Consider the following 14,015-nt stretch of genomic DNA (forward strand, 5'->3'; position numbering starts at 1 on the left):
TTGACGCTTGCATTTTGAAGCTTATGCTTAAAGCTCCCTCACAAACGAGGCCGCCGGCTTTACGTCACCATCCGAAATGACGAATGCAATCCGAGCTCAGGAGGTGACCCTCAGGACCGAACTCGGGCCCTATGATCCACGGAAATTGATCCAGATGGCGAAGCAGCGGGGTTGCGTTACCGCTTGCGCCAGGGGGACATGCATGTCATCGATAGCATGTACCGTAAGGGAAATATGAACTCTCTGCATATATCATTCAAATGAGGTCACCATTAACATCATGGGCATTCTATTGTATTCACCTTTCCTAAAGCTACCTATACCTCATATATGACATCTGTAGCATGTACTGTAAGGGAAAAATGAAGTTTATACGTAATTTATGAAAAGTAGGTCCTCATTAGCATAATTCACATTCAGGTGTAATCAACTTTCCTACAGCTACTTTCACCTCAATTCGACATCTGTAGCATTTACCGTAAGTGAAATATAACATTTTGCATCGATGTAGGTGCCAGCCTACATCTGCTTGTTGTTTTGACAGAAGAAAGAAGAAGAAGATAAAAGAAGAACACGCCAGAACAAACATTGTATTTCCCCCATACCCTATACAGGGTATATCTATCTTTTTCTTGTCGTCCTGACGGACGTTCAGTTCAACGTCGATGGACTCGGCCGTGGGCGGCGAGACCAGCACTGCTCTTGTAAAGTTTGTATAGGGAGGGAAATATAAAAAGTCTCTTACGCAAAGGGCAAGCAGGGTTGATGCAGAAATCCCACCGGGTGCTAGGGTCCTCTGTGTAGCACCACAAGGTTCCTTCATAGGCCCCTGGGTTGCGGCAGTAGTTCTCCACCAACTCAGGATACTCCTCTGGTCGGTAATGGTGACGATGTGGAAAGTTGACGTCCCACCGCTGACAAGTCTTCCCGGTCCATGTGACGGAGAGGTTCCCGCGATAGTCAGACCCGTCAGGCTTTCCCGTGCAGCCTGAAGAGGTTTCCATATCAGTATATTAGATAAAGATCTGACATAGGCTATGTAAACGTTATATCATTTGCATAATTAATGAAGAAATGCCACAATGGCTTAGGATATTCTCACCATATGTGATTTAGAAAAGGGCATAATTCTTATATGACATCTGTAGCATTTACCGTACGGAAAATATGAAGTTTCTGCATACATTATGCAAATGAGGCCCTCAATAGCACAATGCACATTCCGTTTTATTCGCCGTTTTATACGTTCCTAAAGCTATCTAGACTCCAAATATGTGACATCTATAGCATTTACCGTAAAGGGTCCTCAATAGCATAATTCCTATTCAGGTGTATTCAACTTCCCTACAGCTACCTTCACCACCAATTCGACATCTGTAGCATTTACCGTAAGTGAAATATAAGTTTCTGCATTAATAAAGCTGACACCTTACATCTACTTGTTTTTTTGACAGAAGAATGAAGAAGAAGGAAAAAGAATACCCCAGCATAAACAATATATTTGCCCCATAACTTATACAGGGTATAGGGAGGGAAATACAAAAAGTCTCTTACGTAAAGGGCAAGCAGGGTTACTGCAGTACCCCCATCGGGTGCTAGGGTCCGCTGTGTAGCACCACAAGTATGGTTCATAGGCCCCTGGGTTGCGGCAGTAGTTCTCCACCAACTCAGGATACTCCTCTGGTCGGTAATGGCGACGATGTGGAGAGTTGACGTCCCACCGCTGACAAGTCTTCCCGGTCCAGGTGACGGAGAGGTTCCCGCGGTAGTCAGACCCGTCAGGCTTTCCAGGGCAGCCTGCAAAGATTTAATTTCCATACTAGTTACTAGTAGTTATGAATTATGATAACACCTACGCACCCTTTCTACTAGTGGGCGATAGCGAAGCGACCATAATTGGCTTTGTGTACACCCTTCATTTTGTTATTGGAATATGATGTGCAATGACCTCAATGTTGAAATATGATCATCTAAATCTAAAACACACCAAAACGTAAGAAGATGTTTTTTATCTATGAAATAATTTCGTTGAGCGATTTGTCAATCTATCATTGGTCGCTCGGCAGTCGAAGCATAGATTGGAAAAGGCGTGTTAAAGGCAACTAAAGCAATATTAGGGCCAAGAAAATAAATAGAAAAATCTTTATGGTAGTGACATTTACTAACACTGTTTATCACATTGGCATATTAACTTTGAGCATTTCATAATGACGAAGAAACCTGCCGTACGATGATCCCCTTAGTTTTGCGAGCCTACAAAAACCCGGCCCAGGCGACGACTTTCAGTGAGTTCTTTTTTGTCAAACATGTAGTAAAAGGTTTGAGAAAACAACAACCTGCTGTGTTCACAGTTTTGGTGGGTCCATATGTTGTTGGCTGCAAAGTGCTTTCCACCCAGGTTGTTTTTGCCTGTAGAGAGCTTTGATCCCGGTAGGCGGCGCTGCTGAAGTGTAAACCTCCGAAAGGCGGGGGCGTTGCTGTAGTCTGCGCATGCTCACCTGGCCGATCTTTCCAAGGAGGTTCAATCATAGATTTTAAACCTCCTTGGTCTTTCGGACTTATGCCTGAAAAAGAAAATACCATTATTGAATAAAGGAGACTTCACAAAATGGTCGACAACACGTACTGAGTATTATTGATCATTCTCAGACAAGTCGTGAAAGTTTATACAAATACTAAAAAAAGCTGAATTTCTGACAGCTACACATGCATGTTGTTTACCCAATCAGATATTCTCCGATATTAGGGTTATGTTTTAAAAGTCAGTTTGAACATTTCTAAGAAGTTATGAGGAATTTGATTGACAGTTGCCATGTCTGACCCGGCCTTTTGACGTTAAGAAAAATAACAGAATCATGCATCTACCAACATCAGCAGGCTGTAATATATAGCTACTCATTTGACATATCGTACTGCCCTGTATTCAACTTTGTTGTTTGAGGTCTAGAAACCTACTCTGATAGCCCCAGCAGAAATGTAAGGTAGATTTCTTTTTCTTTTCTAATATAAATTTGACACTAACCTGGTAATAGTTTATTCGCGAACCTAAGTCATATAATGCTCGGCACTGTACGCTCTGCTTGCCGCCCAGCTATCCAGCACACTCCGGGGATTTTGCCGAGGCTAATCTCTCTGGGGCCGGCAAAATTCCCCGGGACAGGCTTCGTCGTGTAGGCGGCAAGTGGCTCTTTGGCAGCCGAGAGGCGCGGCACGTAGGCCCTTATATACGCAGTCTTGTGCCTAGGTTAGGTAATAGGCGTAAACTGTATAAAACTTGGAGACAAAACCATGTTATCTTACCGGAGAGAATTATGCCACAGATGGAGAGTACTATGCAGGCGCACGCCAACAGTCCTCGCATCCCATTCATCCCTGTTCTGGACAATACAGCTTCAGCAATAGATCCAGAATTTAAAATAAACCCAGGGTGACATATCAATCAATCCATAAAAGTTGGTTTCGCTATCGTGAACATGTAACTATCTGTTCTTACATATTAAATATTTCCTGTTATTATGAATATGTATAACCTCGTGGAAACGCGGGGGAAAAGACCACAAAAGACCTTAAAAAAAAGGTGCCGCCATGTACATTTCTTCGAAGTCTTACGTAACGTCTTTCTCCTTGACATTAGAAGTGTTGTGAGGGATCGGCAAAATCTGTAGTATCAGGCAGCAGACGTATTTCCTCTCCGCTGAAAAAGAAAGAAAAACAATCCGCACGGTGTCTGTTGAAACCGTGAGATTGTCGTCATTTCTTGTCTTGAAACTCACTGTAATTTTCGTTTTGAACGATTCTCCGGTTCCGCGTAGACCCCAACACAATTTTTGGCATTTTCTACCCTTTTTAGTATACGGCTGTCTCAAATCTTTAATTTTTTGTGTGCTTTTTTTGTCTACAAAAGGAGAAAAAGATTTTTAAGTCAACCGATGGGTTTCTTTGTGTGTAAATGCTGCTTTGGAAATAATGAAGAAGAAAATTTTTTTGACAATCAGTTTGTTCTAAAATTGATAGATACAATGAGAATTTTGAATTTTTTTCAATAGAATGCTTCATGGTTAACATTTTGTTGCTGAGGAAGTGATATTTTTTTTCATTTTAGCAACTCTGTGGAACTGAATGGCCGACTTGTAGTCCATGACGGTACTGCAGTCTTCTGATTGTCAATTAGCCTATACGAACCAGAAACAAGATGGTGACTGGAATTCGTCAGAATCCTAAGATGGCGGCGCGCGTTGATGAGGGACAGTACAGATACCTGGTAGAAGTCCGAGCGGATATTTTATGTAGTTTACACCTGCAAGGCTATCATCTCGCACACAGAAGATTATCGCGTTCATAGAGTTTCCATCATCGCAAGAAAGTTATATTTTCGGTTAGGCTAGGGGGCAGTTAAAACAAACAACATAACTCTAGAAGATGTCGATGGATGTTCATGTTCATTTTTGGTATCAGGGAGACAGAGGTTCGAAAATGGGCATACCAGTGGCTTGCTACGTTACTGCAGTGAACCTTTTCACGTTTGTCCGTTTGTTTGTTACCAGGATGACTTGAGAAGGTGGATGGATCGTCATAAAATTGAGTAGGTGCGTAGGGTTAAGTAAAAGGAAAGTCAAGTTCGATAACGGGCCACCTAGCGGCTATTTACGGTGCTGCAGCAGGACAATATTCTATTAAATGGTTTTCATTTGGGGTTTGCGTGACTGTGGACACTTGAGTAACACAGTATTCAGTTTGAATTCTATGGAATCAGCAGGAATTTGCTTTAAATGTATTGTTTGTACTTTTTCTTCTTCACTATTTCCAAATCAGCATTTACATTCAAAAACACTGATCTGTTGACTTGAAACAAAAAAAAATAGATTTCTCCTTTTCTTTTTTGTCAACAAAAAAAACAAAAAAAAAGATTGAAAGCTTAAGACAGCTGCATACTGAAAATGGGTATAAATTACCAAAAACTGTGTTGGGGTCCGCGCGGACCGTCAATCCAGGAAGGTATACCGTGGAGGGATAAAAATTGGTTTCGCTATCTGTTCTTACATATTAAATATTTCCTGTTATTATGAATATGTATAACCTCGTGGAAACGTGGGAAAAAGACCACAAAAGACCAAAAAAATAAGCCCGACCGATACATCTGCTTGGAGATCAGAAAACACGGTAGTACACAGCTGGTTTTGTGTACCGCCATGCACAGTACTTTGAAGCCTTACGTAACGTCTCTCTCCATGACGTTTCACAGAAGTGTTGTGAGGGATCGGCAAAATCTGCAGTATTAGGCAGCAGACGTATTTCCTCTCCGCTGAAAAAAAAGGAAAAACAATCCGCACGGTGTCTGTTGAGACCGTGAGCTTGTCGTCATTTCTTGTCTTGAAACTCACTGTAATTTTTTTTTTTAACGATTCTGGATCTATTGCTGAAGCTGTATTGTTCAGAACAGGGATGAATGGAATGCGAGGACTGTTGGCGTGCGCCTGCGTAGTACTCTCCATCTGTGGCATACTTTTGTCCGGTAAGATAACATGGTTTTGTCTCCAAGTTTTATACAGTTTACACCTATTACCTAACCTAGGCACAAGACTGGGTATATACGGGCCCACGCGCCGCGCCTCTCGGCTGCCAAACAGCCGGTTGCCGCCTACACGACTAAGCCTGTCCGGGGAATTTTACCGGGGCCAGACAGATTAGCCTCCGAGTCGGCAAAATCCCCGGAGTGTGCTGGATAGCTGGGCGGCAGGCAGAGCGTACAGTGCCGAGCATTATATGACTTAGGTTCGCGAATAAACTATTACCAGGTTAGTGTCAAATTTATATTAGAAAATAAAAATACATCTACCTTACATTTCTGCTGGAGCTGTCAGAGTAGGTTGCTAGATCTCAAACAACAAAGTTGAATACAGGACAGTACGATATGTCAAATGAGTAGATATATATATTATAGTCTTCTGATGTTGGTAGATACATGATTCTGTTATTTTTCTTAACATCAATAAGCCGGGTCTGACATCGTAACTGCCAATCAAATCGTCATACCTTTTTAGAAATTCTGACTCTCTTCAACCATTTCCATTTTCAAACTGACTTTTAAAACACCACCCTAATATCGGAGAATATCTCATTGGTAAAACAGCATGCGTGTATAGCTGTCAGAAATTCAGCTTTAGTATTTATATAAACTTTCACGACTTGTCTGAGAATGATCAATAATACGTTTACGTGTTGTCGACCATTTTGTGAAGTCTCCTTGACAAGGGTACTTTCTTTTTCAGGCATACGTCCGAAAGACCAAGGAGATCTAAAATCTTTAACTGAACCTCCTTGGAAAGATCGGCCAGGTGAAAATGAGCATGCGCAGGCTACAGCAACGCCCCAACCTTTCGGAGGTTTACACTTCAGCAGCGCCGCCTACCGAGATCAACGCTCTCTACAGACAACGACAAACTGGGTTGAAAGCACTTTGCAGCCAACAACGCATGGACCCACCAAAACTGTGAACAAAGCAGGTTGTTGTTTTCTCAAACTTTTTACTATATGTTTGACAAAAAAGCTTAAAGATCGCTTCGTTTCTTCAAATCCAGGCACATCGACAAATTGTTAAGGTAAAGCTAACAAAATAAATCATTGCTTCTCGTAATTTTTTATCGAAATGATATATTTCCAAGACTGTAGTACCATCACGGATCACTAGTCGCAACTGAGTTGCTAAATACTTAAGGCACAATATTGGCATTCTGTCAAATCTCTACATAAAAGTCATTGCGTCAATTTAACTTTGATACCATCAAAAAGTTTAGAAATATAAAAACATATGTTCCTGACATAAGTACGACACAATAACAGCATAAAGTGTTCACTCCTAAGACCATGTCACCGACATGAATTACACTAAAACGCGAACCTGTCCATATTTGCTAATAAATATATGTTTCTATTTTTTGTCCTTTTCTGTTCATGCACATCTTTGCTGTATGAGTCACCGTCTTGGATACAGATTATTTTTCAACTAATGTGTGGTCACAGTTTTTCCGGATTTATAACACATAAAGTGAAATTGTTATACTATATTTTTATCTCGACCGGTTGTCATACTGAGCGCCCACGTAGCAAACGTCATTAAAGGAAACCCAAGAAACATTAGGGCCCGAAAATCGAATTTGGAAAGTCAATTCATTTAGTCATTTCTGTACATAATTAGCTCAAATAACACTATCACAATGTATAGCAACATCCTTGATGCAAAAATACGACGTCGTTCTGATGTGAGAACTCACTTAAAGTCATCGCCGGGTTTTTGTAGGCTCTCAAAACTAAGGGGATCATCGAACGGCAGGTTTTTGCGCGGTTGTAAAATGCTCAAAGTATGAAGTTATTACGCTAATGTGCTGAACAGTGTTAGTAAATGTTTTAATAATAAAGATTTCAGTACTTTTTCTTCTTCCATTTTTTGGGCCCTAACATTACTTTTGTTGCCTTTAACACCCCTTTTGCAATATATGCTGTGACTGCCGAGCGACCAATGATTGGCAATTCGCTCAACGAATTTATTTCATAGATAAAAAGAATCTTCTTACGTTTTGTTGTGTTTTAGACTTAGATGATCATATTTCTCCATTGACGGCATCATATTCCAATTACAAAATGAGGGGTGTACACAAAGCCAATTTTGGTTTCTTGGCTATCGCCCAATATTAGAAAGGGTGTTATTATAATTCATAACAACTAGTAACTGATATGCAAATCAAACCTCTGCAGTCTGCACGGGAAAGCCTGACGGGTCTGACTACCGCGGGAACCTCTCCGTCACCTGGAGCGGGATGACTTGTCAGCGGTGGGACGTCAACTTTCCTCATCGTCGCCGTTACCGACCAGAGGAGTATCCTGAGTTGGTGGAGAACTACTGCCGCAACCCAGGGGTCGACGAACCATACTTGTGCTTGTGATGCTACACAAAGGAACCTAGCGCCCGATGGGAGTATTGCAGCAACCCTGCTTACCCTTTACGTAAGAGACTTGAAATTCCGGCCCTTTTTTGTATTCTCGTTTCAAACTCCTACCCGAAGCTGTAAGGTTTTGACTTAGGGGCTCCCGTGTCGTCCGACACTTGAGGCAGTTAGGTTGGCCCAGCAAGCTCGGTCAGCAGCCAACCTCTTTACATTCTTCCAGTTCAGGTTGACTGCTTGGAGGCCCCTCTCAATCGTCTGTCTATAGTTCATCTTAGGGCGACCTTTGTGTCTCTTCCCCTACCTCTTCCTTCACGCCAAAGATCTAATCAAAAATCCCTGTGAAACATGTGGATTTTTTTAGATTTTGGTTTACTTGTGGGATTGATTTCTTAAAAAGGTAATTTTTGGTTGAAATAAGTGAGGTAAACAATGCATATCTATAAAGTTTATAGTTCATGGAACGTTGTAATGTAGTCTTTATAACTACAGTTCCCCGGCCTCACACCTTCACCAAATGATTTTATCACTGATCATCCGAATAAGGTTTTCCTTTGCATAAATCATACCAGCTTATCTTCTCCACCCAAATAACAGAAGTTGTCCCAAGTATGACAGTCTTATCTGAACAAAGAAGGCTATTCTACCATTTTATTATCGATTATGCAAATGAGGTCACCATTTGCATAATCTATGTTCAACGATGTTAACCATCACTTCACAAAAAACACAAGTTTGAAATTGCTGTCATTTACCCGTATGGAGTTGTAGTAGTTTCTCATTGCTTATGAAAATTAGATCATCATTTGCATGTATTTTATTCACCAACATTCCTCTCTTCCTCAGTTGAAAATGTCACATGTTTGAATAATTGGAACATAGCGGGTTGATTAAATGCCCTTATAAATCATGCAAATTAGATTCTGATTTGCAAAATTGCCATTGAATTATACCGAGCACAACTTAAGCTATCCACGTTCCAAATATCATGATGATTCGTCAGTGCCTCCTTTAATTATCATATTTTCTTATTATTTATGCAAATGAAGTCTTCATTTACACAATTGATATTTGTCAATATTTCTCTTTCTCAGATATATGTATGTCATATGTTTGAGAGTCCTATTATGCATTGCAACAGACGTATAACCTTTCCTCATTTATTGAGGAATTCAATCAAATCAATTTCTGATTAACATGATTTGTATCTAATGCATCATAATTCAAGCTATCTGCATACCAAAAATCATGACTATCCGTCAACCCCTTCTTGGGTTATTCTCTTTCATTGTTAAGTCAAAAACAAACCTGCTCCTTCAGTTAAAAAAAAAACGCTAGGGGGCGCAATCCTACACCACTAAATTTCTTCCCCAAGACTGGCAAGAGCTATCTACCACTATCAAAAAAAAAAAAAAAACACGACCATGGCTTGGCCAGAACACGAGCGAACAATAGTTCATCAATCTAACTGCATTCTTGTATTTCAGCAACCATGAAGGGAATGATGACTTGGCGGGCCGATAGCCGATGCGGTGAAAATTTTCCTGCTCGTGACGCGACTCCTGACCTCTCCGGTTGGTGCGGCATGAGTGAAGCCCACTGTACTTGCCATGGTTGCTTTGACTACAGCGTCGGACACAACGAGTAGATTCTAAATTGTGATGTCTAAAGCGAATATCTCACCGGCCAATTTTCCCCCGCGTGCGTTGCACGGGTAAGATACGTGACCTTTACAAACAAAATGGCCGCGCCCGGAATGTAACATCCTCGTTTCGGCCCCTATTAATGCTTGGGTCACATTTCCAATCCGGGGCCCGGCCGGGCAGTCTTTGGGATCGAAAAGTATGATATAAAAGACAACAAAAACACAAAACGCACCGAAAAGGAAATTAAGGGCATAGCTTGTACATATTTATTGATATACGATTTAATTTTTTCGTTGCCGCAAACAGCCCGGCCGGGCCCCGGTAGGAAAATGTGACCCTAGCATAATGCTTCGGTCCCGATTGAAAAAGGGGCCCGGCCGGGCAGGGTAGTTCACGGGCTGCTTTTTGGCACTATCGGGTGAGACCCCTACGTGGCCCCGTGGGACACCCTGCGGCTGCAGCCGCTAGTCTATTTCGGGGCCCGGCCGGGACCCTGAATCATATTAGATCGGACTTAAAATCGACGCGGGAGCCGGTAACAAATAGACACCGTGAGCTAACTGTGAGAACGCCGGGAGCACCCCCCCCCTCCCCGTTCCCGGTAGTCCACCGGGACAAATTTGTGGTTTCGGGGCCCGGCCGGGACTACACCCCAAACGGGCTCCGCCGCTATATTAATTGGGATCGAAGCATTCGATAGAGTATAACTTAATTGGAAATCAAAATGTTGCCATTGAATTAAAAACCAAAGTACAATGATTAAGATTAATCAAAAAGAGATTCGCACTGATCACGCCCATTCGCATCATGTCGCCAATTGTGATTTCCTTCGAATCCTAGAAAAAAAATCGCCATTTCAGGCGATACTTTTTCACCAATTGGTGCCGATTAGCGACAAAATATGGCATTGGAGCCGATTGGCGCCTGTTTGCGCCAGTGATTTTGGCAAAGGTCTTTCGCAAACAGGCGAGGCGCAGTGAGATACTCGCTTAACGTCATTACTCATGAGAAAACCATGTGAGCCTTTTTCAAATTGAGATTGCACTATTTGCAGTGTTGAGATTGTGTACGTTTATCAAGTAAGGAGCACCTTAGTGGTTGTGGCATGTCTTAATTTTGCATTATACTGATATGAGTAAGACCGCGATAATGGAAGTTCGAGAAGGGTTACGTAGAACGAACACTAGCTTTCTATGAAAGGACTGTGGTCATGTACATTTTAAAAAAATGAAGCAGAGTAAAGTAAAATAAAGTAAAGTTAAGTAAAGTAAAGTAAAGTAAAGTAAAGTAAAGTAAAGTAAAGTAAAGTAAAGTAAAGTAAAGTAAAGTAAAGTAAAGTAAAGTAAAGTAAAGTAAATCAAATTAAATTAAATTAAATTAAATTAAAGTAAATTAAATTAAAGTAAAGTAAAGTAAAGTAAAGTAAAGTAAAGTAAAGTAAAGTAAAGTAAAGTAAAGTAAAATAAAGAAATTCTATTACTAGAATTTTCTTTATAATTGGCTCGACTGTAGGTTTTCCTCTTTCTGGCAACATCAAAATTTCGAGTTTTATCCTACGCGAAAATGCAAAATTTTGCGCATCATTTTTGACGTGAAAGTTATGATTTTTTCTTATGATTTACCAAAACTAGAGAGGTTGAAGAAACAGAACTCAGTTGGTCTTGTAGCGGAAGGGATAGGCTTTCACCTCATACACAGTTGATTTACTTCGGAATAATTCCCTGAAAGAGACAGTACCTAGACTTGAGGGTGCGCAGCCTCCAATTGAAACCCCAAATAAACTGGGGTGTGCTCCCTTAAGTATTCTATAGTCCACACTTACAAATTTCGGTGTGAGACCTCAGTACCAATGGCTTCCCTACCATTTCTCTCATTGTTACAATAGAAACGTGTGAGAGCCGCTCTGGATCTGACGTCTTTGAAATAGTCTAGGCACGATGCTGGCCTTTTGTGTCAATATGAGTCGGCAAGTTTCGGAGTTCCATGCAGTGGAGGTGATTTTTTTGGAGAACATCCAAAAATCAATGCTCGCGCGGATGTCATCCATGAAATTAAGATGGTGTTGCCTAAAGTAAAGTAAAGCCAGGTCAAGTCGAGTAAATGGCATGATCTTCAAAAACAACGGCTGTAACAGATCTAGAACGTAGACAATCACCGGTTCAGATGTGCACGCTAAGATACAGGGACTTACATCGATGTCCAGGGGACTTTTCGGCGCTGTAGTCAACATTCAGATCTAAACTTTGAAAAAGAAACGGGCTGAATCCATCGCTTATTGATGTGAAAATGAAATCAGCAAAACAGACAAATTCACCAGGGAGTCTGATCCGCATCAATCCTCAAACTCTTCTTCAACAGCAAACTGAGCTTGCTTAGAATCGGTCAGGATTACCAACATCAGCTGACATCCGCTGTGACAGTCTGTTTGATGTAACAAGTGCGCACTGCTATATTTAACCACATAGAAATCACATCCCTGCACCAGAACAACATACAGCCGCCATATCGCCAAGACCTGTTGGAACATTGGCTGCAGAACTCCCCTCCGACGTCGCTCCCAGGCTACTGAAGAACGATCCTCTCCAAGCCAATATGAAGCGATCATGTGTAACTCTGGAAACTGCCTACGGGCCAGATGGCAGACATGGCGATCCCTCCATCCCCAATAGCTCTGGTGAAAACACCGACGGCGATCATCATCCCAACCTGTCTGCGGCAACTGATGCAACAGCTGAGAACGGAAGTGACGTATCCGTATCCGGAAATGATGCTGACATGTCAGCCTTTGGTGGTGATAACATCAACATCCGTGACATCCGACATCCTCCGAGTGCACTTTATCAACATCCATTGAGCGAGCAGGACACCCTAAACCCTGATCTGATGTACTCGCAACATGCCATGAGCCCGAATCCGACGTACTCGCCAAACACCAACGACACTGATATGGAATACCAGGAATACCTACAGAACGTTTGCAACCAGATATACGAGCCAGACGTCTGCTCCGAACCCGCACACAGGCCGGCTAACAGCGAAGGCACTCCCAGCATCGAGCCGTTGACAGCTGCACACCTGGAGGGCCATGATGACGATGACAATAACGAACTCACAACAAGTGGTGCTGCAGCTGAAAACGAAGAAATAGATGCTTTAACTCGTGATGTCGTGGTAGAAGTAGACGCTGGTCCGTCTGTGCGTCCTAAATCCACCTCCAGAGCTGCTAACAACGATCTCCACATCAAGCCATACGCTGTGAGGTATCAGACAGATGACGAGAACCGTGGCGGTACGCCATATGCTGTGAGACATCAGGAAGATGATGATGAGGATGAAATACCCTCAGAAACTGATGCTACAGATGGCAACAAAAGAACACACCATACTGCCCCTGATGACGTCGATATCACTCCATATGCTGTTGCCTACATGTGGCGATATGATTTCATGTACTCCTGTATTGCCTTTTTTTATTTGTGATTCCTTTTATTTCAAAAGACCGTGAAAAAGCCGTCTCTTCTTTCTTGTCTTGACATTTTCACGGCATTTGTTTTATCAGGACATCCAAAGCGACGGGTGGGCGATGTTGTAATCACAGTTGTCGTCTTGGCATTATTGGTCTCCGGCGGAATCCTCGTCGGCTTATACTTCAACGACAAGCAGGATCCTCAAACGGCAAGCCTATGTCTTTTCTTCTTCTTGTAATAAAACGCAATATACTTCTGTGACTCTTCTGGAAGTATTACTTGAAGGGTCCTTTTTACTAAGGCGTAATATTCCAATGCTATACGTCAAGTTGATTGCCCATACCTACATGCGTATGTACAGTGCAATTGCCACAACGAAGAGCCATGAAATCAATCAATCAATCAATCAATCAATCAATCAATCAATCAATCAATCAATCAATCAATCAATCAATCAATCAATCAATCAATATTTCTTTGGTTTGTTCCACTGTGCGTTTCATCTTGAGAGCTCCCTTAGCTCTCTTTTGTTCTGTATTGCGAGGACAGCTGAGTTTAGCAGCTCTTAATTTGGTATTACAGTATCCTAGAAACTGACTACATATTATTTCATGAACAGCTAATTTCAGACTTGGGTACAGCTTATAGCTGTAAACCACCGATGCACTTAACAGTTAGCAATCGTAAACCAATCGTACTAGAAAGGCCGTCATTTGCTCCTGACCGAATACAGCATATTTCACTCCCCCATGCAATAATGGACCTTTTGTAATGATCTAAGCTACATAAACTTGAATGTGTCGTTCATTGCGTTCATGTCCCTGCCACATGGCCTCAGGTAACCCGAATGAAACACGTGTTCCATGCCCAGCAGCAAATGGAACAAATAGGACTTTTGGCCCTTTTTTGATCTGAAAATAGGCCCCAAAGTCCCGAAAATTAGTCAAGTGGCGCCTTCCAAA

At 41.8% G+C, this 14,015-nt stretch overlaps 1 protein-coding gene across 1 annotated transcript in view; it reads right to left on the reverse strand.

The window, feature by feature from the left end:
• LOC136437536 (apolipoprotein(a)-like) overlaps positions 1-7,850 on the reverse strand; it is a 47,276-nt gene extending 39,426 nt beyond the window's left edge. The window contains exons 1-3 of the mRNA XM_066432151.1: positions 7,745-7,850; positions 1,555-1,797; positions 781-988 (exon numbers count right to left, since the gene is read on the reverse strand). Of these exons, the coding sequence (XP_066288248.1) occupies positions 781-988; positions 1,555-1,797; positions 7,745-7,850 (557 nt within the window). The remainder of the gene's footprint in view (positions 1-780; positions 989-1,554; positions 1,798-7,744) is intronic.
• Positions 7,851-14,015: the final 6,165 nt, after the last annotated feature.

The sequence above is a fragment of the Branchiostoma lanceolatum genome, chromosome 6 (genome assembly GCF_035083965.1).
Source record: "Branchiostoma lanceolatum isolate klBraLanc5 chromosome 6, klBraLanc5.hap2, whole genome shotgun sequence".
NCBI classification, from domain to species: domain Eukaryota; kingdom Metazoa; phylum Chordata; class Leptocardii; order Amphioxiformes; family Branchiostomatidae; genus Branchiostoma; species Branchiostoma lanceolatum.